Source organism: Lissotriton helveticus, chromosome 1_1 (genome assembly GCF_964261635.1).
Source record: "Lissotriton helveticus chromosome 1_1, aLisHel1.1, whole genome shotgun sequence".
Lineage (NCBI taxonomy): Eukaryota > Metazoa > Chordata > Amphibia > Caudata > Salamandridae > Lissotriton > Lissotriton helveticus.
This window is the reverse complement of record NC_136057.1, coordinates 314,583,840-314,609,123: the sequence shown is the minus strand read 5'-3', so window position 1 is coordinate 314,609,123 and position 25,284 is coordinate 314,583,840. Positions and strand designations below refer to the sequence as shown.

Below are 25,284 nucleotides of genomic sequence, written 5' to 3'. Positions count from 1 at the left end.
GAATGTCACATAAGCCAATGAGGATTACAAGGTGTATGAATCCCGTGTCCAAGACTTTCGTTATGAATATTGGCAAGAAAGCCAAAAAATGCAAATCCCTCTTTATTGAGAAGACTAGGTTAGAAACTGCCAACACCTACCCTTACTTAGGTATTCTTATTGATAAACATCTGTCCTGGAAACCTGCCATATTAAGCAAAAAATTGCAGTTCCAACGCACAACATCAGCATTGACCTCATTCTCTAGGAAATTGGGCAAGCCCGCCCCTACTGTGATTTTGAAGATCTATCAAGCTAAATGCATGAGCGTGGCTATATACGGGGCTGGAGTTTGGGGCTATGTGTCTGCAGATGAGCTTCAAATTATAGAAAACGATTTTCTGAAATATATATTAGCCCTCCCCCGGAGTGCTCCTACTTACGGTGCCCACGTGGAACTCGGTTGGGAGTATCTGACTGACATCATTAGATACCAGCCGATTCTACTATGGCACCGAATATGGACCCAGGAGCAATGTCATCTAACTAGGTCACTAATATCTGACTGTCTCACTCTGTCCCACTGGAAAAAGATTCCTTGGCTGTTATATGTTTCTAAATTTTTGACTGATTTGAATTGCCCTGCATATTTCACTGACCCTGAATCTTTATTGGACATACCTAGAAAATCCCTGAAAAAGTTATGTGCTGCCCACTTAAGCGACCTACGTCTGTGCTCAGAACTTGCCAAAAAGTCAAATGTACATTTAACGATGATTCAATCCTCCTATGGCATTCAACCGTATCTGTCTTTTTTTTCTGTCAAATTATGAGAGATATGTTTTAACCAGATTTCGGTTTGATGTATTTTATCGCCTTGTTTCACTGCCTGTGCCCTCAGACTGGTCACGGGAATTAACAAACTGTCCTTGTGATGGTCGTACTCGCCAGTCAACCCTGCATGTAACCCTTTTCTGCAGCTTTTATGAGTCCCCGCGGAAACGATGGTTGGTCCCACTCCTCCGGCACTTAGGATTGAGAAGATGCAGACCGGCTCTTCTGGCACTTCAATACTTAGACACCCCGTATGTCGCCAAAACTGTAGCCTGCTATCTCAAAGCCTGTTTGAAAACTCATTCCCAATTACTGGCAACTGTTCCCTAATATTTTATTGACTACTGTGATATTAGCCTTGTGCATAGAGTGTCAGTGCTTACTTGAATTTGAATGATTTTTTCACTGCTTTGTAGCAATAATGCCTTGCCTCCTTTAGTAATCAATGAGCAACTTGATTTTTATAATGTTGTAAAACATTTGTTTTAAATACACTTTTTATGATTGTAAATTCAATCGAAATAAAGTTACCTTTTGACTTTGACTTTGAATCCCGTGTCATCCATAATGGTGGGGAGTATATTTTGAAAGGGTTTGGTATGGGGAAACACAACCTTAGGATTTAAAGAGTATTCCATGGGGGTCAGCTTTACTGATAAAAATGTATATCTGCCCAAACATACTCATTTTAGCAACATTAGAATAATGAAAGACTGGGGAAGTTCTAACTATATCACAAAACAAAAAAAGCAAGTTCTAACTATACCATTCATGTTTGTAGGCAGCTCTTAGATGACAGTTCATAGGTCACTGTCCTATGATACGATTGTAACTTCTGAACTCCAAGTAACACAAGGATCTCTGTGACAAAGGCAGTAACCCAATGAACTATCCAGATACAAGAAAAGTTCATCTGCATTTAAAAACTACTAACAGACAAAAGAGTGCTCTCCAGCAGGATCATTAATCACCAGCGTTATCTGGGCATTTTGTAATGTCTTATTGGTGTCCTGCATTGGCCATGATAATGATAAAAACTGTTTAAATGAAGCACACACGGAGTATGTGTCCTGCTGGGCCAGTGCAGATTTTAACAAGCATTTGCAATGCAATAGGTCTCGCATTTGCGGGAGTTTAAGCTATTGGCATTGTAAATGACAATGCCTTTCATTTATGTTTTAAAAACGAACACGTAATAAAAGGCATTGCCATTTACAATGCCAATAGCTCAAACTCTCACAACTGCGAGACCTATTGCATTGCAAATGCTTGTTCTTCCCAGCATCTCCTGGGCTGTGAAGCGCATAGCCCTGGCAGGGGGAGGCAGTGCCTGTCCGGCAGCTCCACCTCTGACGCCTGGAGATGCGGAGCGCGTGCACTGCAGGGACTGGCACGGGCTGCAGTGCGCATCTGGGCGGCCGGCTCTCTCAGCGGCGCCTCGTCAAGAGACTGAGGAGAGGGGGGTGGTCAGCAGCGAGAGAGAAGGGAGAGGAAAAGCAAGGGGAGACAGGGGAGAGGAAGAGAGAAGGTATAGAGAGAGGATGGAGACAGAGCGCTGACGAGAAGGAGAGAGAGAAAGTGAGAGAGGAGGAGGGACAGAAGGGAGAGGTGGGGAGAGAGGTGGCTTAGCAGCGAGCACCAGAGAGGAATGAGGGGTTGGGGGAAGGGAGATGGCCCGTGGACTTTATTTCCCTTTTAAAACTTTAGACAGACTCGCCCTGCGAACTGCTCGGGCTCCGGCCTTTACCTACCGTTGCACTATTTTTATCCTTTGCCTTTGACAGTCTCCTGCATTCTGACTCGGCGTTCAGGCTCTTGTCTCACCTCTTCTGGGTGCTGGACTGCATGAAGATGGTGTCACCTGCAGGGGGCAGCAACTCGGACCCGGGACCTGCCTGCAGGGGGTCCCTACTGCTGCTGCTAGGTGAGCGACCCCACACCTCGCATTTGCATGTGTGCTGGGGACGAGGCAGGCAGTCAGTCACGGGGCAGGCAACCCGTGCAAAGTCACTGACTCCGTCTCTGAGAGACGCCGCCAGAATGTGCCTGACTACCTCGGCTGTTTAGAAACACTGGGCTGCCTGGACTGTCTCTTCCTAAGTCCCAGTATCCTTGAAAGGAACATGCTATTGACTGTTTCATCCCTACCGGCTGCGCTTCCCAGGCAGACCCTCAGACACATGACTGACTTTCCCTGCACTAACGGCTGCTCTGGCCCCTCTGACGCGAGACTGACCCTGTGCCAGCCCTACTGCGCAAACGGAGGCAGTCTGACTATGTTCGCTGCGCTTTTACAACACTGTCTTGATGTGTGTGGCCTGTTGCAGGTCAGCATGTGTGTGTCAATATTCAATCGCACTATATTGCCGGGTGGGATTCGAACCTGCGGTCTGCTGGCGATGTTTGTGCAGGCGCAGATACCCGCCGAGCTGTGGTACTTCATGGAAGATTTCTTTTAAGCTGGCAGTTCGAGAAGTTTGGTGTTTTTCCTTGGGGGATGAGTGGGCTGCAACCCCCCTCCCCTCCCCCCGCTCATGTTTATCGAATACACCTTCGTCAATAAAATGATAATGTAGAAACAACGTTCAGCATTAAGCTATGGATATAGTTTTGTAGATGTACCAAAAATATGAACGAAAAGAAGAACAAGCATTACCCCTTCCTCCAGCGCTTCCGCCTCTTTCTCAATAACCAGCGCTGAGGGGCGCTCAGCCAATGGCGCGCTAGCAGGGCGGAGTCCCGGAGGTGGCCGAAGGGCAGGGGCTACAAATCCTGCGCAGCCGCTGTCTTGACCAGCTCGTGCACCGCAGGTCCCGCCGGAGCAGCAGAAAGTTAGCAGGCTGGAAGTTGTCAGCCTGTCCATGCTCTGGAGCCCCTAGCCGCGTCGCGCCCGCCCGCCCATCCATCGGGAGCCGAGCAGAAGGAGCCCACAAGAAAACAGGGATTCCAGCAACAAAAGAGCCCGGTGAGGTAAGGGGGGGAGGGGTGTGTGTGCCTGCCGTGTGTGTGCCTGCCGTGTGTGTGCCTTCCGCGTGTGTGCCTGCTGCGTGTGTGTGCATGCGCGTGTCTGTGTGTGTATGCACGTGTGTGTGAGTGCGTTAAGCGAAAGCGCGCCCACACATCAAGCAGCCAGCAGCAAAAGCGCCCTCACAAGGACAAATCTGAGACAGAAAAAGTGCGCGGCCGACTCGTGTCTCACATTCCCAGAAGTCAGCAACATTAGTTGTCGAGCTAGGCAATGCTTTGCATTGCTTTCTAGCTCGACCTAAAAAGAAAAAAATGTAGTAACACATTCTCTTACCTACTCCATTAGTCAAACTTTGTGTCACAGCCTGATGTGATAAAGCCACTGCAGGGGTTAGGAATGGTTACTAAGAATAATCAAACTTCTTTCTCCTGAGCTGCATAGAAAAAGAAATATCAACGCAGCAGGACAGGAGGCAAAGGTTAGCAGTGTCAAAGAAAGGATTTGTCACCTTTTGTCATGCCGAGACGAAGGGGTGAAAAACTAAACAAAGCCTCAGTTAACATGTTAATGGTCTTTAAAGACCTTTGAAGTACTCGGGTGCGGGGCTGCGATAATCTCAAAAACTGTGTGTGCGCCCGGGAAAGCTGTCTTAGCCCGGGCTGACACACACGACCTGCGCGTTGCGCGCCTGCCTTCCAGCCCTCACTGCTGAGGGCCAAGGCTCCTGTTTGGGTGGGCCAGGCTCATGTTTGGGTGGGCCTGGCCAACCCGCTAGACTCGGACCTGTCGGGGAAGGTCACCACCAAAAGTGCCAAAAAGCTTCATCAGGGTTAATGCTGAATGCCGCGTCATGTTATAGCAGTGATCTACACAATGTCCGCGGCTACTGAGAAGAACATTGGCAATAAGGGTCCCCAATGCACCATGAATTACCGTTTATATATCTGCCTTTAAAATGCTTTTTCTGCAAATATTCACTTATCAGTTATGAAAATAGATACTTTAAACTTGTAAATCTATCCTTTTCAATTTTGTAAACATGGCTAATTCAACCCAAAAAAATATTCATTTACTAGGTTGGGTTACACACAGGGGAGAGTTACTCTCGAGCAGCTAAAGAGCTATCAGTAGCTCGTGAGCTACTCAGTGGAAAAGTATGCTTTAGACCATTATCGCATTGCGGCATTGAAGAGATCAGAGAACAAGCACTGCAGAACGAAACACCAGTAGCACTTTTCTTCTCCGAATCAAACCACCAAAGGCTGCAATTGCAGAACAAGCTTACCTATCGGAGTAACTGGAAGAAGGAATTGCGTCTGGAAATCCCTGACTAGGGTTGGTGGAGAGTGGCTAAAGCATATATCTGCTCACAATTTTTCAATGTAGTTTTTTTATAAAATTCAACTTTATATTTGTGTCCCCGTTCAGTTTAAATCAGTTTGGAAACTCTGCCTTGTGTTGGGAGGGGTGTAATGTTCCTGACACAATGTTGCATATGTGAGTGACCTGCCCTAAAGAAAGAGTTTATTTCGTACAGAGATGTAGAGAACATATGTGATGGAAAGTACATTAAGATAGATGGACTAGTAGATTTATGTCCATGCTAATCAATCAGTCCAGGATGTTGATGTATGCTATATATCTTTTCTTCCCATTCAATGTATTGTTGAATATAAGTGATGTAATAACTTGGACTAATTGTACTGATAATATTCTTTATGTAGTGAATATCTCTGTGCTCGAGTAAAGTTATAAATACAATTGTTTAAAAAAAAGTAAGGTTCCCACTTTATTTCTCTACAACATGGGGAGGTTAATTTCTTTTGAACCATCAAGAGTACTCTTTCCCTCTTCCTCTTCTGAAGAAGCTGGAAGGCCACGGTGACAGTGACAAAACCAACTTAGACCAATCTGACTTAATTTGTGTTTTGTCACGTTTAGCAGATGTGGTCTCTGGTACTGCAATGCTTCTAATCCCCAAAACGGGATTCCTCACCCCAGCTTATGTAACCTGCCTTATTTATGTAAGCCTCCACTCTAGAAAGCTGGTACTTTAAGAATACTGACTAAAGATCACCACCAAAGCCAAAACTAGACAGGCCCAGTGTTTAAAACGGAGAAATTCCCCTACTTTTATTGTTTGTACTGAAATGCTATATGTTCATGACTAGGTAGCCCCTTCATTGTAACACTTTAAAATGTATCTTTGTGCTGTTTTGGCGCACAGGATGAAAGCTTATGGCAAGCATGCTGTTTCTACTTTTTATAACTATACCAAAAATTTAAATATAATCCTTGGTGGAAATTCCCAACTCATTCTTATTGTGGTGTCTGTTTTTCATCTGCATGATTTAATCTTCCAGGCAGCTTCCTGGCTCTCCTGTATCCCTTAGGTAGAAGGTATAACGAAGGTGGTATTCAGTACAGTGCCTAGTTAGTAACTTCAGTCAGAGGAAATGTAGGCAGTTGTTTGTGACCTTGGGTTTGCATTGATTAAATGGTTTAGGAGAAGAGAATTCCCCGAAGATTACAGTTGGAAGAGAATACCTTGAAGAGAGCAGTTGGAAGGGAATACCTTGAAGAATACAGTTGCTTTACAGATTTCTGTAATACTTATAACGACGTTACTATTTTTTTTGCAGTCCCTCATCTGAAATTCAGATGATACACCAGCCAGTTCGTTTACTTTTCTAATTGTTGACTCCAAAGTCTATACAGGCATTGCATTCGTCATAGATTTTCCACCCATTGCATCACTTCATGGAGATGTAGTCATAGATGCCATAAATCTTATCCTAATAGCACTTAACTCCCCTACAGGCATAGTTACCCCAGTATTGGAACTTTCATAGATTCCCATGCTTTTGTATCATTCCCCGTCATCGGAATGGGAGTCTCGGTAACAAAAATACCATAGCTGTAGGTACAAAAGATAAAGGAAAAAGGCCTAGGCCTCATTCCCTTTTGTAGCATTTTTGTAAAAGAGACCAAACTTAGGCATCAGCCAATCGGAAGTGCCTCACCCCTTAGAACCTTCCTGAAGGACCTCAGAGCCTCAGATTTTCTACCGCACGTTGTGCTTAGGGAGTCTCCTTTGAGCTCTGCTCAACTTCTACTCTTCAAGGAATTTCTTCAGGATTTTTTCTTCAGAATCTTTTCAGACTCACTTCAGGAATGTTAGCTGCCTTCCAGGATGTCTGATATGGAGAAGAAAAAGGCCATTTTCAAGCCATGTTCCACCTGTGGCATGAAAAGGCTTTTTGTGGAGGATAAGCACAAGGACTGCATATATTGCCACTATCCTGACCGCCAGGCTGCGGACCTTTTCGACCAAGACCCTCCGGGACCGTGCGGGTAGACTTCTGACACGGCTCCAGAAGCTGAAATCCAGGAGGGAGACTGTCTCTAGTGACGGTGAGGATGCAGCGTCGATGTCTTCCTCAAGAAGGTCAGTGAAGAGGGGTAGGGGGTTCCCCTTCTCCTTCTGTGGAGCGATCTTCTAAGGCCTCAAAAAAGACCCCCAGTGAGTCTGAGAGCCTGGGTCCCAGCAAATCTCCTCACCGAGGTGAAAAGGAGAGGGTAGGACCTGCTACGCCTTCCAAAGGTGAGAAGACTGCCTCAGCCTTCAAGAAACCTTCTTCCCAGTCTTCTGAGAGGAGTTCTAAGTCCTCGACGACGAAGACGTCGACGGCGGAGGTTCCGTCGACGAAGAAATCGAAATTGATGTCGACGATCCCGTCGACGGGGGATTCGTCGATGAAGGAACAGTCAATGGCAGGTTCATCAGCGTCGACGGGAGATTTGCCGACGACGACGAAGGTTACAGCGTCGCCGACGATAATGGTGACCACGACGACGGTCTCGTCGACGAGGGCGTTGACGACGACGACTTTGACGACAGCTGGAGCGTCGACAGTTTCATCATCGACGACATCCACGACCCCGATCTCGTCGACGTGTGTACAACCGTCGACGACGGAACCGTCGACGGTATTGTCCTCTGAAAAGAGAATTATGATTTCCGTAACAAGAATCACGCCGGAGATGACTTCTCCGAGGACAGTGTCCCCCCTGCTACCAACCATGCTCTTTCAAGAAGGGGAGTCAGAGGAGGATGACCAGGACTCGTACAGCTATGCCAATAGTCCCTCCCAACTTCTAGTCAAATGCCAGGAGACGGACTCTGAGGGCGAATACGACCAGGAGGAAGTTGGTCATCATCAGACGGCCCAGTTGCAACACCATTCTGGGCAGGATATGGTTACAGTGCCATCTTCTTTTCTTCAGGATCTGCATAAGATGCTGCAGGACTACAAATCTAAGGCGAATAGGCCAATTCTGGTCCCGACGGCGCCTGCTGCGCCTACAGTGATTTCTGCCTCATCGGTGATGCCAAGTTTACCGGCTCCAGTTTCTCCTCAGCCTCAAACATCCTTTCCACAGGATTCCTCCGGGCTGGCAGATGCCCATGATGATTCCTCGGATGAGGATCAACAGTCGGATCATGACTCTGTTCATACTACTGAATATGATGAATATATCATTCCGGATCCCTCATCACCAGTTCCGGATCCGGTTGATTCCCCGCCAGCGGACATTGGGGGCTTCCATCAGCTGATGGAAAGAGCAGCTGGCAGGTTCAAATTGGCCATGTCTAAGGTGGCTACGGATTGTTTCCTATTTGATTTCAAGGAACCCTTTAGGAAAACAACTAGGTCAATTCCTATTGTAGATCATCTGTGGAAGGAGGGCCTAAAGGCTATGAAGAACCCAGCGACGGTGGTCCCTGTGCTACCGTGTCTGTATAAGAAATACAGGGCACCCGACGATGGACCGGCGGCCTTAACGGGTCATCCAAGACCAGACTCAGTTATCTCATAGGCAGCGCAGAGGAAATTCTGTAACACCTCTGCCCCCTTAACAACTCCTCCGGACAAGGAAGGGCGGAGATTGGATAATGCGGGGAAGAGATTCTCATCGATGGCGAGCCTTCTAGTGCGAGCTGCGAATGCCCTGGCGATCTTGGGTAGATACGACCGCCAGCTTTGGTGTTATGTCGCCCCGTACCTTGACCAGCTGCCTCCGGAGTGAACATCAGAGGCAAAAAGATCTTGCAAGAGGGAGAAGCGACGTCAATGGAGATCATTGACTGTGCAATGGACATTGCAACAACAGCGTTTCGTTCCTTGGCGGGGGCGGCAGTCCTCCTTCGCCAAGGATGGCTCAAGGCCACTTGGTTTCGGCCTGAGATCCAAAACAAGGTCCTGCATCTTCCCTTTGATGGTGAAGCATTATTCAGGAAACTGATTGATGACACTCTTCAGGAAATAAAAAAGGACACAGAGACTGCCAGGTCCTTGGGGACCCTTCAATACCGCAAGTCTCCTTTTAAGGGATCCAGAGGCAGAGGTAGTGATTACAGGGGATTCTATCAACAGCAGCGCTATTCCTCCACGGGCTCAGGTCCCCAGCAATACCGTCAGCCTTATCAACAGAGACAGGGCCAGTCTACAAACTATTCCAGGCCTTACAATAAGGGGAAACCGGCTGGACGAGGACGACATTCGTCCAAGCGCCAATAGCGGCCTCCTGGCTCTTCCTACTGGACCCTCCTCCAAGAGATCATCAGTTGGAGGCAGGGTAACCAAATACCTTCAAAACTGGTCCAGGATAACATCGGACCGTTGGGTGCTCAACATCATTCGGAAAGGGCATACCTTGGAATTTACGCAAGTCCCTCCACCCAAGCCCCCGGCAGCCATTCCATCGAAACACCAGCGTCTCCTGCGGCTCGAGGACCAACAGATGCTCCGGAAGGGAGCGATCGAGCCGGTCCCCTCAAATCAAAAGGGACAAGGATTCTATTCCAGGTTCTTCCTGGTGAGGAAGACGCTAGAGAAATGGCGCCCCATTTTAGACCTCAGGGAGCTAAACACCTATCTCATCTCCCTGTCCTTCCGGATGGTCTCTCTCCAGGACATCTTGAAGCTTATCAGTCCGGGGGATTTTATGGCCACGCTCGATCTCGAGGATGCGTACTTCCATGTCCCGATTCACCCAGCACACAGAAGGTTTCTGCGATTCACAGTAGCCAAGAGCCATTTTCAGTTCAGGGTTTTACCCTTTGGACTCCGCGCAGCCCCGAGGATTTTTATAAAGGTGCTGGCGCCAGTAGCAGCTTTCCTGCGAAGGAACCATTTCCAAGTCTTCCCCTACCTGGACGACTGGTTGCTGAAAGCTCCGTCCAGGGAGGCAGCGCTGGACGCTGTTCAGGCTTGTACAAATTTGTTTCAGAATCTGGGACTCGCTCTAAACAACGAAAAGTCCTCCCTGGTCCCGTCCAGAAAGGCTCGTTTCCTGGGAGCCATCTTGGATTCAAAGCTCTCAAGAGCCTTCCCTACTCCGGAAAGGAGGGAGAAATTACAGACCTTGGCTCGGGACTTACAAAGAAGAAGGTGTCTTTGAGTACGCCGCTACAAGTCTCTACTGGGAGTGATTTCATCATGTATTCCCCTAATTCCCCATTGCAGACTAATAATGCGTCCTCTGCAGGAGCAACTAGACAACCAGTGGAAAAAGGTCCACGGTTCATTCGAGGACAAGGTGACCATCACTCCAATGATGAGGGAAGCGGCCTTATGGTGGACAGATCAAGACAACTTGTCCCAAGGTCTATCCTTCGTAAGCGACCCGTCTCCACAAGTAGTAACAACGGACGCGTCATTGGAGGGTTGGGGAGCAGTGATGCAAGACCTGCATGTCAGCGGTCATTGGTCGCCCCAGGAGAAACGTCTCCACATTTTATTTATTTATTTATTTAAGTTTTGTATAGCGCTAGCTGGACCCGGAGGTATCGGAGCGCTTCACAGCATGTACAAATTGTATGCAAAGAATATCTGAACGGAAAATAGGAGCAAAGAAGAAAATACAGACAAAGCATCTTTGGTTAAGTAAATCAGCGTCAGAATGACAACAGTACCGGAGCGTGATTCCCGGAGGTGGGAAATCAATATAAGCCTTCTTCAGTCCATTGTAGGTTCATCTTTACGGTCGAGAGCGCTCTAGGAAGAGGGCTTTTAGAAGTTTCTTGAATTTCGGGAAGGAGGGGGTCAGTCTGATGTGGGGAGGGATGGAGTTCCAAATTTTGGGCGCATTACCCGCGAAGGATTTCCTTCTGGTTTTTTGTTTCCGAGCTCTTAGTGGGATGAGTAGAAGCGTGTTGGAGCTTCTGCCACATCAACCTTTTAGAGCTAAGTGCGATAAAACTGGCTCTGCAAGCTTTTCTTCCTCGCCTGGAAGGTTCGCAAGTGCTTATCAGGACGGACAACACCACGGCCATGCACTATGTGAACAAAGGAGGTACCAGATCTCATCCATTGTCGCAAGAAGCTCAACAGATCTGGGAATGGGCGATCCTTCAGGGGATATCGCTGAAGGCAGAACACTTGCCAGGGATCCTAAACGAAAACGCCGACAGACTGAGCAGGTCATCCTCAGTCAGCCACGAATGGGAATTGAATCAGCGAGTTCTGGAGGAGGTCTTCAGCCAGTGGGGCAGACCGGAGGTGGATCTTTTTGCCACACCGACCAACAAGAAATGCCGGTCTTATGCAAGCAGGCTTCACCATCGAGGTTCTCTGGGGAATGCGCTTTCGATAGCATGGTCAAGGACATTTGTCTACGCCTTTCCTCCCATACCTCTGATCCCACGGCTCATCAGGAAGATCAAAGTGGAGCCGTGCAGAATGATCCTGATAGCCCCTGCTTGGCCGAGACAGTTCTGGTACACGGAACTCCATCTGTTGTCGCTAGCTCCTCCTCTTCCTCTCCTTGACCAGATCTCCTCACAATGTCCGAAGGACAAGTTTGGCACCCAGATCCACAGTCATTACACCTGACTGCATGGCTCCTGAGCAGCGAGAGGTTATGAATCTACCTATATCAAGAGAGATTAAGGAGGTCCTTTCCCATGCAAGGGCTCCTTCAACGAATAGGACTTACTGTCTTAAGTGGAAAAGATTTTGTTGCTGGTGTAGGAGAGAAAACATTGATCCTTTCACTTCCAAGCCTCATCAGCTCCTGCCTTATCTGCTGTCCTTGGCCAAGTCGGGACTAGCCCATTCATCGATTAAAGTCCATTTGGCGGCAATATCGAGGTTCAGAAGGACTGGGTCTGGGCCTTCCGTGTGGTCTTCCAGAATTGTCAAGCAATTTCTTAAGGGCTTGTTCAGACTCTATCCACCAGTGAGACCGCCTCCTCCTACATGGCATTTAAATCTAGTCCTTTTCCAACTTATGAAAGGCCCATTTGAACCTATCGTTCTGACATGAAGTACCTTTCATGGACATTGGCTCTCCTCCTCGCTCTCACGTCGGCTAGGCGTGTTGGAGAATTGCAGGCCTTGACTTTCCAAGAACCTTTCTTCCAATTCAAAAGAAACACTGTAAACATGAGAACTAATCCTAGGTTTATGCCTAAGGTTCCCTCGGACTTCCACTTGAATGAGCCGGTCATTCCGAAGGCGTTCTTTCCTTAACCGGCTACACCAGCAGAAAGAACATTGCATTTGTTAGATGTACAACGGTGCTTGAAATTCTATTTGGAACGTACTAAGGGATTTCGGAAATCATCAGTTATTTGTTGCCTTCGGGGGTCCAAGCAAGGGCCTTCCGCTATCCAAACAGGGCATTTCAAGATGGATCACGAGTGCCATTCTGCATTGTCACACTGCTGCAGGAAAACCTCTGACTGGCAGGATTCGAGCACATTCCACAAGATCTGTGGCTTCGACAGCCCTCTTCGCGGGGGTGCAGATTTAAGACATTTGCAGAGCTGCTACCTGGAGCAGCGTTCACACCTTTACCAAGCATTACTGCTTGGAGTCCTTACAACAAGATGATGCGGCAGTAGGACAGGCTGTCCTGCGGAACCTCTTCCAATAATTGGTGAGCTTTCCTTTCTATCCCACCTTCCGTATTACACATTTTGTATCTTTGTCATGTTGCCTATTGCTATAATTTTATGACGCAAAATGTGGTTTTGTTGCTAACTGCTTGCTACTCTGATACAAAAGCATGGAATCTATGAAAGTTCCAGTACTGGGGTAAGAAAACAAGTTACTTACGTGTAACTTTGGTTCCCCAGTATTGGTAACTTTCATAGATTCCCAAGCGCCCACCCACCTCCCTGAGGAAAGCTCAGCCTACAACAGATATGGTGTCTAAGTATACAACGGCTACGAAAATCTGAGGCTCATGAGGTCCCTTCAGGAAGGTTCTAAGGGGTGAGGCACTTCTGATTGGCTGATGCCTAAGTTTGGTCTCTTTTACAAAAAGAGGGTGATATGCTACAAAAGGGAATGAGGCCTAGGCCTTTTTCCTTTCTTTGGTACCTACAGCTATGGTATTTTTGTTACCGAGACTCCCATTCCGACGACGGGGAATGATACAAAAGCATGGGAATCTATGAAAGTTACCAATACTGGGGAACCAAAGTTACAGGTAAGTAACTTGTTTTCTTCTTTAATTATTCAGCTCTAATATAAATGTTTTCTGTGTGGGGTGTGAGCATTATGTTGAGTTTGCACAATAGGATAGGATGCTGGTGTTCAGATTAGGGCGGGCTCAAGTTTATAAAGTAAGTCAACGTGGTAGAGGTACTGTTTAGAAACATTTGTTAGTGACTAGCACATGTGATAACAACTTGGCATGCTCTTCGTGTATTTGTGGAATTGAGGTGTAACTGAATGTATCTTAAGCAGTTCCAGGTTGTTGAGAGGTAGTCAATAAAACGTAATCTGCTGTATTGTTGAATTTCATAATTGCCATTTCCATAAATGGGAAATTCCTCTTAGCTGTAGCTAACGAGAGGGGTGTCGGTGGGAAGGTATCAACTCCTGCAGACTGAGTCCTAGAACTCACGCTATTCCGTAGTACATCCCTTTAACTCTCACCTACTCAGCCTTTAGTTCAGTTATACTTCAGCAAAGGACTGACGTGATGGTGGTGGAAGCAGTTGGTTTCAAATGCTAGCTATTAAAATCTAACGCCTGAGACTACTAAAGTTACAAACTGATTTGGTTTCACTAGCCTTCTTGCTCATCAGCTTACAAGATTGCACTGCCCTTTTTAGCTGCATTGAAGAAACCAGCTTTTGTATAAATCGAACTAGTTTTTGGGTTTCGCCTGCCGAAGGCTGCGCTCTGCGCAGCTTTTCAGCGCAGGTGAAATCCTATGTCGACAATAAGGACTTCTGGAACGTCCCCCGGCTCTCATTGGCTAGCTCCATAAATGGAGGCTAGCCATTGAGTGCCGGATCTGTCCAAGGCCGGACCAGATTCGGGGGCGTTCCGGAGATTTTTTCCCAGGGCGGAGTTACGTTTTTTCCCGTTCCCTCCCCTTTCACTGAAAGTGAATTCAGATGCGCTGTCCATTCCCGCCCCCTCCGTGTGCCTTTCCGCCCCCCTCGCTGTCCTGTGCACGTTTCCCGCCGTCCGTGTCCTCTCCCGCCCCCTCCCGCCGTCCGTGTCCTCTCCCGCCCCCCTCCCGCCGTTCGTGTCCTCTCCCGCCCCCTCCCGCCGTCCGTGTCCTCCCGCCCCCCTCCCGCCGTTCGTGTCCTCTCCCGCCCTCCTCCCGCCGCCCGTGTCCTCTCCCGCCCCCTGTGTCCTCGTAGGTGCTTGTTTCAAAAGAGATCCAAGTCTCCTTTCTTTATCCATCGCGCTGCCTTTCCTCTATGTTCATGCCCTTACCAGCTCTGGTAATTGAGCAGCTGACAGCTGGTGACCCGGTTCTGTCTATAGCCGTCAAAGGAAGTGACGCCTGGCCGCTTCCGGCTTCGGCCTGCAACAGTCTGTTTTCATAAGATGGCGCCCCTAGACCTGGATAATTATGTGGAGATTGCGCGGCAGTGCAAGTACCTGCCCGAGAACGACCTGAAGGTGAGGTGCCCAGGAGTCCCTGTGGAGGTGTGGGTTCATGGCGGCAGGGATTGAGCGGGTGGAGCTGGGGTTAGGAGAGACACCCCAATAGGGAATGATTTGGTGGCAGGAAAGGGACGAGTGTCTGCATGCATAACGGGCTGGTGATGGGTACTTGAGGGTCCCTACAGCATCAGTGAAGTGGGGTTCTTGCTTTGGTATAGATCCTGTGAATGGATGGATGTAGACTACAGGGCATCTCTGTTGCCCTAGGAGTGGACTGGATGGTGGCGAGAAGAATATCCCGGTGTCATGTTCATATTCACCCTTCAAGTGAATGGCCAGGTAGCTCTCCCTGATCACTAGTCACTTGGTATATGAGGAGCAGGGTCACAGTCTTCTTGAGCGGCAATCAATGAAAGTGGAATGCCCAGCCGCTCCGGTCTCCAAGAACAGAGTAGTCTGCGGTCACTGCTGATCTCACCTGGGATAGTAAGGGCCATCATATGAATGAGGATAGTAGAGCTGATCTGTTACAAGTAGATTGGCAGTAGTCTGCAGAGTATTGTAAGGAGTTTGAAACGCCCCTGTGACTGTTCTCGTATGAGTGTTATCTCCCTATTGTAGGCAGTAAGGGACAAGGTTTTAAGTGGGATGTAAAAAGTGGATTCTGTAAAAGGGGTGTAATCAGAGGCGTGGTCTATGCAGTTTAGTGTGGGTGTAGGTTCTAGGCTGATATATAATTGGCTCCTTTCAAATTGTGCTGTTGAAGTTGTACACGTTTACTATGATGGCATGCTATCGACACTGCTGTTTCTAATGTGTTTCGAAAGTAGTCACATTTGGTTTAAAAAATGGTGTTTGGCTAAAAACATGTGAAGTACAACCATGTGCTTCCCGGAGAGGATGTGGCACTAGAGCTGCCGAATTGGGAACCAGTTCTAGTCCTGGCGTCAGCACAACATCCTGTAATTTTTGGCAACCACTTAATCTAACCGTATCTGTAAAAGAAAAAAAGTGTACTTGTATAATGTAACTGGTGCTCATGTAAAGTGCTCGGGTCGCGTTCGTGATATATAACACTACAAAAAAAGAAACAATAGATGACACCTGACCAGTATTTTGAATCTCTTTTTAGCTTTCTTTTATTGCTTCCAGACCTATCACAGTGTAACAAACATTCACCTAAAACAAAACAGGCCTATTAGCTTTGCCAGTGCTTGTTGACAGCATCAGCTAAATTAGTAACAATAATTTTTTTGTGAATAATTAGAATTGAAAATGTTTAACTTTGAAAATGAGACTGTGAACTGAACATTACTAACATCTGGGAGAAAGTCTCACTCCCGTTCTTCACTTTCCACCACTTTTCTCTGCATTCTCTGTTTAACATCTTAAGCCCCTCTTCCCCCATATATGTGTGAATCCTCATGTGGATATCTGGCACCTCCTCTCTTACCTCGTCAGCAAGCTCGTTTCGCTGTTCCCAGCATGTTCTTCCTTGCATCTCCTTCACTTCACCACACACAGTACACCCACTCATCTCTAAGTACAGCTTTTTCTTTTACTTCCTGTAAATATTTCAACAGCTGAGTATCGCCTTCACAAACTTTAACATATAATCGCAGTTAAAACTGTTACTCTTGACTTTTGCTCTGTGCAGTATGCAGAGAGGCCGACCATTGGATGAACATGTATGACCTCCAGCAGGCACTGTGAGAAGCTCCTAGCGTTTACCTTACCGTTTTTTACATTCATTGTTCAGAAATCGCCAGTGTTTTTGCCTGTAAAGTTAAGGACCTGAAAACTGGGACTAACGATAGTGACCCATTTCCGCGTTCGTTTTTAAATACTGTTGGATTGTAGATCTGGATGTACCTTCCCCTCTTAAAGCCCAGAGAAGCAACATCTATACAGTTAATCCTCCCACAATCTCCCCCTAATGTTGTTCGTGCGGACATGTCCTCTGTAGACTTACTGTGAATCATCTAATTTTTGACATTTTACGTAGTATTCAATGGTACACCCTGCATCTCAGAATCATTAATTTAAGGAATGTCAAGATTCCTCTTCTTTACGTAAAGAATGGCAACGCCTTTAGGTTTGATTTGCAGTTTGAGTCCTGACTACATTATAAAAAAAAAATTGCAGTAATAACATCAAAAGAATGGTTGCTTTCTTTAAAGTGTGTAATGTGGCAAGATTAAGTTTTCTTTTGTGGCTCTGGGTGTGCGTGTGTGTGTGGCTGTGTGTGTGTGTGGCTGGCTCTGGGTGTGTGTGGCTGGCTCTGGGTATGTGTGGCTGGCTCTGGGTGTGTGTGTGTGTGTTTGTGTGGTTCTGGGTGTGTGTGTGTGTGGTAGTAATTGCTGTCTGCTGTCGTCCGTAGGGTACAGTAGGTCTCGGATTTGCGAGAGATTAAGCTAATGGCAATGTAAATGACAATGCCATTTATTTATCTGTTTTCAAAACCAACACATAAATACAAATTTTGTCATTTACAATGCCAATAGCTCTAACTTTTCCAAAGGCGAAACCATTGCATTGTAAATGCTTGTTTGATTCTGGAATGTCAGGCGTCATTGGTTCATTAAAGGGCAGTTTCAGTTAATGAAACATCCAGTTGGAACGTAGGGGCAGGAAGTCCACTAGTAGTTCTCTGCGTGATTGTTTACTTAGCTGCATGTCTATCTTTCTAAAAGGTTGGAGAGGGAAGATGCTATTGTACACTGTTCGTTCTCTTAGTTGCATGCAGCAATTTGTGACGGACCCTTGGAGTACTTGAGTTCAGTGCAGCTTTCAGATTGAGCCAGATGAATGGTCTGGCATTGTGGCGTCAGTGGTCAAAAGACAAGCGGTGTGGAAGATGCACCAACAGGGATTTAAGTAATTCTGATACTTTTACTAAGGAGGCGTTGCTATTTTTACTCTCGAGGCGTTGCTATTTTTACTCTCGAGGCGTTGCTATTTTTACTCTCGAGGCGTTGCTATTTTTACTCTCGAGGCGTTGCTATTTTTACTCTGGGGGCGTTGCTATTTTTACTCTGGTGGCTTTGCTATTTTTAATCTGGAGGAGTTGCTATTTTTAGCCTAGTGTGTTCACAAGCCTTCAGTTTGTCTTCAGTGGAATTAGAAGCAATCCTGTGAGACAGAGGTTGATGTATTTCATCACATATATTTACAGGGCTCCAATATATTCAACCCCCCCTGTATTTGGCGATGTTAGAATGTCAGTCTCGCTAGATAATATATTGATCTCACTGGCAGATTCTGTGAATAGCGTGTTGTACTCAGAGCTCTGAACTTCACTAGAATTATTGATATCTGAAAATGGACACGAAGACTGAAGTAAAGGCAACAACGTAACAATGTTGTTTTTGTTTAACCTTTCTCTTAATGATGAGCAGCTATTTTGGCTAGAGATTTGAGGGTGTGCTTTTAAGATTCATTCTCAATAACTATTTTCCTCTTGTTCCTTTAGGGTGCGGATAAGACGGTGAAAGGCCCGGATGGACTTAATGCCTACGAAGCAGCCGATAACCAGGCGATCAAAGCCCTCCTCCAGTGATAGGAAGGCGGACCGCTACATTTCAGATGCCTCTCTGGCAGTGGTTCATATCGCTGCCTTTTTGTCTCTCTAACTCTCTGTATCTGCCAGCGTCTTCAGCTCAAACCTTTTGGGGATCAAATGGGAGGAGGGGATTCCATATCATGGAGGCAGCTCGCCTAAGAAAGGAACTGCTTGGAGGGCGAAATCAAATTTTCTGTAAGTTATTCCTCCAAAGGTAGTAGAGTCAACTGCTCCCAGAGCTCCTCCCATGGAAATCTTCAGGCTGGTTTGAATAATTGGTTTTGTTGGAGTCTCTTTAAATGAAGTTATATTGAGTATGCAGTCGTGTGCACCTGAAGCAGAGACCTACCACAGCTACTGCCCTGCTGCATAGTGACCCTGCTGCCCACAATTGCAATTTAGTTTTTCAGTATGGATTGCTGGACTGTGACTGATAGGAGACTCCCTCTGCCAATCCCCCTGGCCATCAGCCAGAACTTTTTTTTTAAAAGTCTACTAACAATGTTCTTTCGGGTAGCGCAGTACTGTATGCCCCGCACAACAGCTGTCTCTCGAGGGGTACACTAACCACTAAAGACCATCTATCTTTGATCACTTGGCTTCTTATTGAGAACGAACGGGATGGCAAAAGTAAAGCAAATGAGATTTCCCCTCTTATCCTTCAAACTTGAGTACAAAAACGCAGACCAAAGTATATTTGCCCTGTTATAGTCCCTGATGTAAACCTCCATCACATTACCTTTTTGGGCAAGTATGGTACTGATCCCATTGTCACCTCTTTCATTCCCTTTCTCAACTGTCCCTCACCAGCACCTACTTTAGAAAGACTTCTGAGCAATTATTGTAGCCCCAGAAAGGTCGAGTCTCTTGGGTTCCATTTTCATTCATGTAGTGTCCAACATGAGCGTAAATTATGGATCAATTAAAGCGGTTTTTGGAAAAGAATTCAAATGTATCCATTCTGAAGTAGTTATTCATCGTATTATAAACCAGTGTCCAATAATGCGTAGTCAAACTGCGTCTTTACAGAAGCTTGCTAGATGGCTGAGCAGCGACTCAAAGTAGTATATTTTGTGAAGTCTTAAACACACCGAACCAAACCATGCGATAAGTCTATCTGTTTGAGTATATGGGCAACTCCCAAATCGTCTGATGTGACTCCTTGACTTGGTATTCGTGTAGTCTTCTGTCTCCTGAAGAGTAGTTACAGACTCCCCAAGCACACCCAAACTGTTCTTTTAATTAGCTAGCTATTACCGAGTACAGCTCCTGGCATTTGTTTTGTTTATGGGAAGGCAGCGAAGCAATTGTGGCACTGTCTGATGGTTGCCATTCTGACCTGAAAAATCGCAGTGTGTGCATTCACTGGATTTTTCATCAATGTAAAGTTCTCATTCTTGAAAGAAATCTCAATTTAGACATCGCAACTTAGACCTATCAGTACATGCTTGTTTGTGACGCCACTGATTTCTTGTTGTTTAACAATGTTTGGGGCTCTGCTAGTTGATTGATATAAGCCTTTCTGTAGCTTTTTCTATTAAATACATCTGAATGTACCTCCAATGCTAAGAGGCCTTAGTTCGCAATGTGAAGAAATCAACCCAGTGGCACCTGGCTGACTATCCACTTTTATGTCTGCCTTAAAAACAAAGTAGCAAGTTGTTGAAGAGATCAGTTGTGGATGCTTACTTCAGGGTGTCTTCATGGAAGCCACAAGAAGAGGAGGCGGTGTAATGGTTGTAAGCCCAACCATGGTAATGCAGATAAACTCGGGAAGACTAACTTCTGTTAATGTTTGTCCTGTACAAAACGAATGTTTTACACTTAAGCAATTTCAGATTTATCTGTGGTGCATTTTAGAAAGAAATACTGATGTGTTGCTAACATTTACTGAAGAATTTACAACACTTGATAACTGGCTCCTGCTTCTTGCAGGTGTGAATGGCCAAGTGTTCATTAAGCATTCTGCCCCTCACCTGCAACTTTTCACTAACTTTTTTTCTCTCCAGGCCATTTAGCTCCAATATGACTAGTTATTTTTAACTTCACGAGGATTCCAAGAACATCCTGTGCAGACAGACAGGACAACAAATGAGCTGTGTAGACCTTATCTTCCACAGGTTAGCTACTCACCTGGTCCTTTGTTCCCCGCTTCTCAGTGTCCCCGAACACCAGGTACCATCATTAGAATAATGGTCCCTAGTAGTTTGATTTTTTTTTAAGGGGGGGCGAGGGGGAGAGTATCCTTGCGATTTATGGGGAACAAGCCCTCTATTTCTTTCCATCTTCATATCATCTAAAGATGCATTTTTCAGCAACTATCGATATAACCATTAATATACACCAATCAGTGCCTGCCGTTCGAAGTGTGCAACCTTAAGTCCTGTGGCTCAAATAAAGTCAGCTTTACAGCCCCTTTGAGGCTCATTTATGTTTTCTGGTCAGCAGGTGTCTGTATAAAAGAATGTATTCACTTTCTACCACTAAAACAATTATTCCGGCTGAGAAGTAGATGTTTGTCCTAGTACCCAGCTCTTCAACTGGGCTAATTTGTCGCCCTCACTAAATTATTTCCAGTATCCTACCCTGCGCAAGATGCAATTGCTTGCTGTTCTAGATTCCAAGCACTTATTAGAAAATTCAAAACAGTAGGACCCGAACATCCATACCTTCATTTCCCATAAGAACTGAGGTGAATCACCAAACAAAAAGCAAAATATTGAGCCTGCACCACACACTCCATAATGTGGTCATTGTTGGTGTCCGTGCAAAGAGTGTATGATTCCCGACCTCCAGTGGCTTTCATTAGTCAGAATGAACATGGGTGGTTGATTAATTTATAGACTACATCTTTGTGTCATGACAATGAAACTTATCACCTGAAGCTTTCCTCTCCGTTGAGTGCCATGACATTATGCCAGTGGTGAGACCATATGCCTTCATTAAGTTCAGTGGGGGTCTTTGTTTTTTTGGGTAGGCTGGTATTTTTTCCCCAATTTGGTTTAGTATTTTTTGCATGGTCATACTTTTCAAAGGTATGATTCCATTATTTTAGGCATGGGAACGGAGCCTTCCTTCTCTACAATTTCCAACTTTATTTCTTATGAAAGTTAGCACTTACGTGGCATCTTCTTAATAGTTAAACTTGTTGTGGTCTCAAACGGAAAGAAGCTGTGACTATCGCCTGTACTTAAAATACAGATTCAATAGTTCATTCATACTTATTATAATCCATAACTTTACTTGCTGCTTGAATCCTGTTCCCATGTCCCTAGGCATGCCTTTTAAGTCTCCTCTTTTCTGATGTCTTTGCTAGTAGTGGTCTCTCTCCTGACCTTCCACTACATGTACTTGTGTTCAGCAGGGGGAAGGGCTAGGTATTCCTGTGCTGTTTTCCAAGCATGTGCAGAGGGATTTCCTAATATGATTCCTGTGCTGTTTTTCATGCATGTGCAGAGGGATTTCCTAATATGATTGTCTTCATCCAGACCTATTAACATCCAGGCATATTTGAATAATGTTGTAAAGGTTTGAGAGGGACTGGTTCTACGAATGACATTAACTAGAGTGGGGAGTAGGTGTTGCCAGGGTGGGGTCCTGGTTCTGTTCCTTATCATGAAGTGTTTTGTTAGTCATTGCTTTGGGTGAGGGTTTGTGTTTTAGGCATTAGTCCCCCCGTCACTCGTGCTATGCCAAAACATCACATAGTTTATGTAAGAACAAAAGCAGCTTCTGTTTATTCTGCAGGATGGGTTCTTATGAAATATTACGCTACCATCTCCAAACACAAAGAATTGGCATCGGACCTTAGTGGTAATGCATATTAAAAAAAAGTGGGGTCACTTCTTCCTAATTGGCCAACGCCGAGTCTAAGCCTTCTTCCGGGTGTATGAAAGTCAATAAAAAGTAGAACACATGCAGGTAGCTTGTGACAATCAGTTCTGTAGCTTTTTCTGCCAGCTCTCTTGGTATTTGAAAGGGCTTTTGTAGAACTGTTTTTCTAAGAAATGCTCCCCTCTAGAAAGAAGGGCTGGCTGTCTGTCAAACTTCCAATGAGCAGACTGTCAAGGAACTTGATGTGTACAACATGACTTCTGGGGCTGCTATGTGTACAAATTTGTTTTAAAGTTAGTAATGCTTGCACTATTTTGAATGTCGGCCTGATCTCTAAGGCACCTTTGATCGTGTTTGCTTCTTGTTCTAATCCTTATTACCTTCCTTTGATTGGGCCTTTCCAATTTTTATTTCATCAGTTTGGAAAGGGAAAGTAGGTCTTGGGAAGAAATATTTACACTCCTCTAATCTCCGTACATAGCCCTCCCGACCATTCCCCATGGTGCTCTCACCCTTCCCTGTATCCGCAGCAGAGGAAGCAGCTTTTTTAAGGATGGACAGAGTGCGGTGTCGTTGGTTTTGATTACGCAATTGCAGTGTTTTGCATGCAATTTTACAATACAACAAAATTATGAATTCAGTTTTCTAAAAGGATAAGCAATTGTCTGCTAGCAGTAACAGAGGGACAAGAGAAGAGCTTTGAGCATTGCCTAGTTTGAACTTCATTTATCATCATGTACCTGTTTGACACAGTTTGATTTATCTCCTGTATTTCCGAATCAGATTGTGGAGCAGCATTTGTATTTTTCAGTTTTCATTTGCAAGATCAAATGGAATAAACTTGAATTGTGCTACAAACCAGAGGAGTCCAGTGTTTTATTAATCGTTCTTGCGTACGCTCATGCCTATTTTGGCCCCCCTCCCTACTTTCCCTCTTATACCGTACTTTCCATATTATAAAATCACAGTGGGAGACATTATGTACTGTTTGTGCTCTTCAAATGAACTTTGAATATAGAAGCCTAACTCTTGTGCTCAATGCACAGTGTGGTCTTTGGGTGAGTCCCCTTCCAACTGTTGGCTTGCCAGGATGAACCCCCTCCAGCCGTTAGCGTTAAGCATTGGCCATCGTATTTTGGATCCGCCCAGGTGAGTAGCTTTCATTGGCTTTTCAGTTGCACCCTTCAAACTCCTATGTAGAGACTTCATTGGAAAGCACGAGGGGCTGCTTTACATCTGAAAAGTACGCTGAATCATCAGACTTTGTCACAATAATTTCTTTATCTTATGCATAGTTTATACAGAGCAATCCTTCTCTTTTTCACTGTGGGATACTTTTGCGGTAAAATTAATCGTGAGAGACAACAAAGGGTACCATTCCTCTGATGGTTTCCATTTGATGAATGAGCCATTGGCATCTTTCAGTTTCCAGATTTCTAAGATTCAACGTGCCTTGCAGTACCCTGTTCCGACCGCCAGGTCATTGCTGAAATAAAAGAAAGAATTGTCATTGCCATCAGCTTTGCATAGCCAATAAGTTTGGCTTATAACAGAAAATGCAAGAGAGGCCGGACATTCATGGCCATAAATGTACTTTGTGTAGATAAGCATGTTTTAAAGGAGATTTAAGAAAATGCTTGAAATCTAAATTTTAAGCATTTTCAACAGATGGGAATTTCTTAGCGTTTGTAGAAAGTAAGAATAACGTATTAGATTAACGAAATATTGTTTATGGTAATATGTTTACGTCTAATCAACATGAATGTACATGGATACAGATATTCACTATTCAGAAAAGATCTCAAATGAACATACTAGAATTAGAGAGCATGTCACACTAGTGTTGGCTCTAGTTAAGCACAGTGTTGGGCTTTATTCCTGATCCTTGCAGTCTCTGTTTTTCTATCCTTTTCCAATGTGAGATTGCTGCTGTTCCTCACTAACTTAGGCCCAGTGTAATCCGTCTACAATTGAAAGTTGGTTTGCCAAGGATCCTTGGATGTTCGAGTAACTTGAAACGCCGAACTCTAATCAGATTTTTGAGAAAGTTGAGTCTGGGCACAGTACAACTTTCACAGCTGCAATAAAGATGACAAAGTCCATTCGAACAACGCTCTGACTCGAACAATACCTCAAAATATACATGTACAAAATATATGTGTTATACAATTAGAAGGCAGGCAAGTATAATCACTCAACTTGAATAATATAAAAAAATTACTTAAGAATGAAGTTGCAACACTGGGAACCCTATCTACACACAATGTGGACTACTTGTATGAGTTATGTTTGCCAGTTCCTTATTAATCGGATCCCTTGTGACCTGCAGGTCTTGGTGGATCCGGGTCATTGCCGATAACATTAGGAGAACTTATGTCAGAATGGATACGGAACAAGCCACTGTCTAACTTACATGGTAGTAAGCAGGTCCGCCTATTGGTACAAGGTGATTTTCTTCTTTGCTGCAATGTAGGGGATGCTAGTGTCTTTCATAGGTGTGTGATGGGCCCCATGTTTGTTCCATACTGGACGGTGTCTGGTATGTAGATGTGTGAGAAAGTGCCCTCTTTCTGCATGGTATGACCCCACTTTTTGCTAAATTGCTAATGTTCTTTGACTTGAGTGTGCCCTAGGCTCCTGCTAATCAGGTACCCAGGGCCTATGTTCCTTCTCTAAAATTGCAGTGAAGCCTAAACCCAATTGGCATATCTGGCCACATGTCAGCCCCTGGTAAATGGTACCACAGGTACCCAGGGCACTGTGGCCAGAGAAGGCCTCTAAGGGCTGCAGCACTTATTGTACTACCCTTAGGGGGCCTGTACCCTGACACTCACACACTGCCTTTGTAGGCTGCGTGTCTTGGTACAGAACAAAGTGAAGAGTCGACATACCACACATCCCTGTGTGCCATGCCCACAAACCACTGCCCTGACATAAATCAGTCACCCCTCTAGCTGGGTGCCCTTTGCCAGTTGGGAGGGTACAGGTGCATGTTAGGGCCAAGTCCATTCCTGGGCACTAAGTGCAGTGCTACCATTAAGAGTATATGGTGCTGGGAATTTGTCATCACGAACTCCACAGCACCATAATGGCTACACTGAAAACAGAGAAGTTTGGTATCAAACCTCTCAGCACATTAAACCCACACTGGCTTAGGTGCCAGTGTCACTATGGTGAGAGACACA

At 45.5% G+C, this 25,284-nt stretch overlaps 1 protein-coding gene across 1 annotated transcript in view; it reads left to right on the top strand.

Moving 5' to 3' along the window:
• Positions 1 to 22,957, top strand: part of MTPN (myotrophin) — a 314,032-nt gene extending 291,075 nt beyond the window's left edge. The window contains exon 4 of the mRNA XM_078671781.1: positions 18,176 to 22,957. Coding sequence (XP_078527907.1) covers positions 18,176 to 18,262 — 87 coding nt within the window. The 3' untranslated portion in view covers positions 18,263 to 22,957. The remainder of the gene's footprint in view (positions 1 to 18,175) is intronic.
• Positions 22,958 to 25,284: the final 2,327 nt, after the last annotated feature.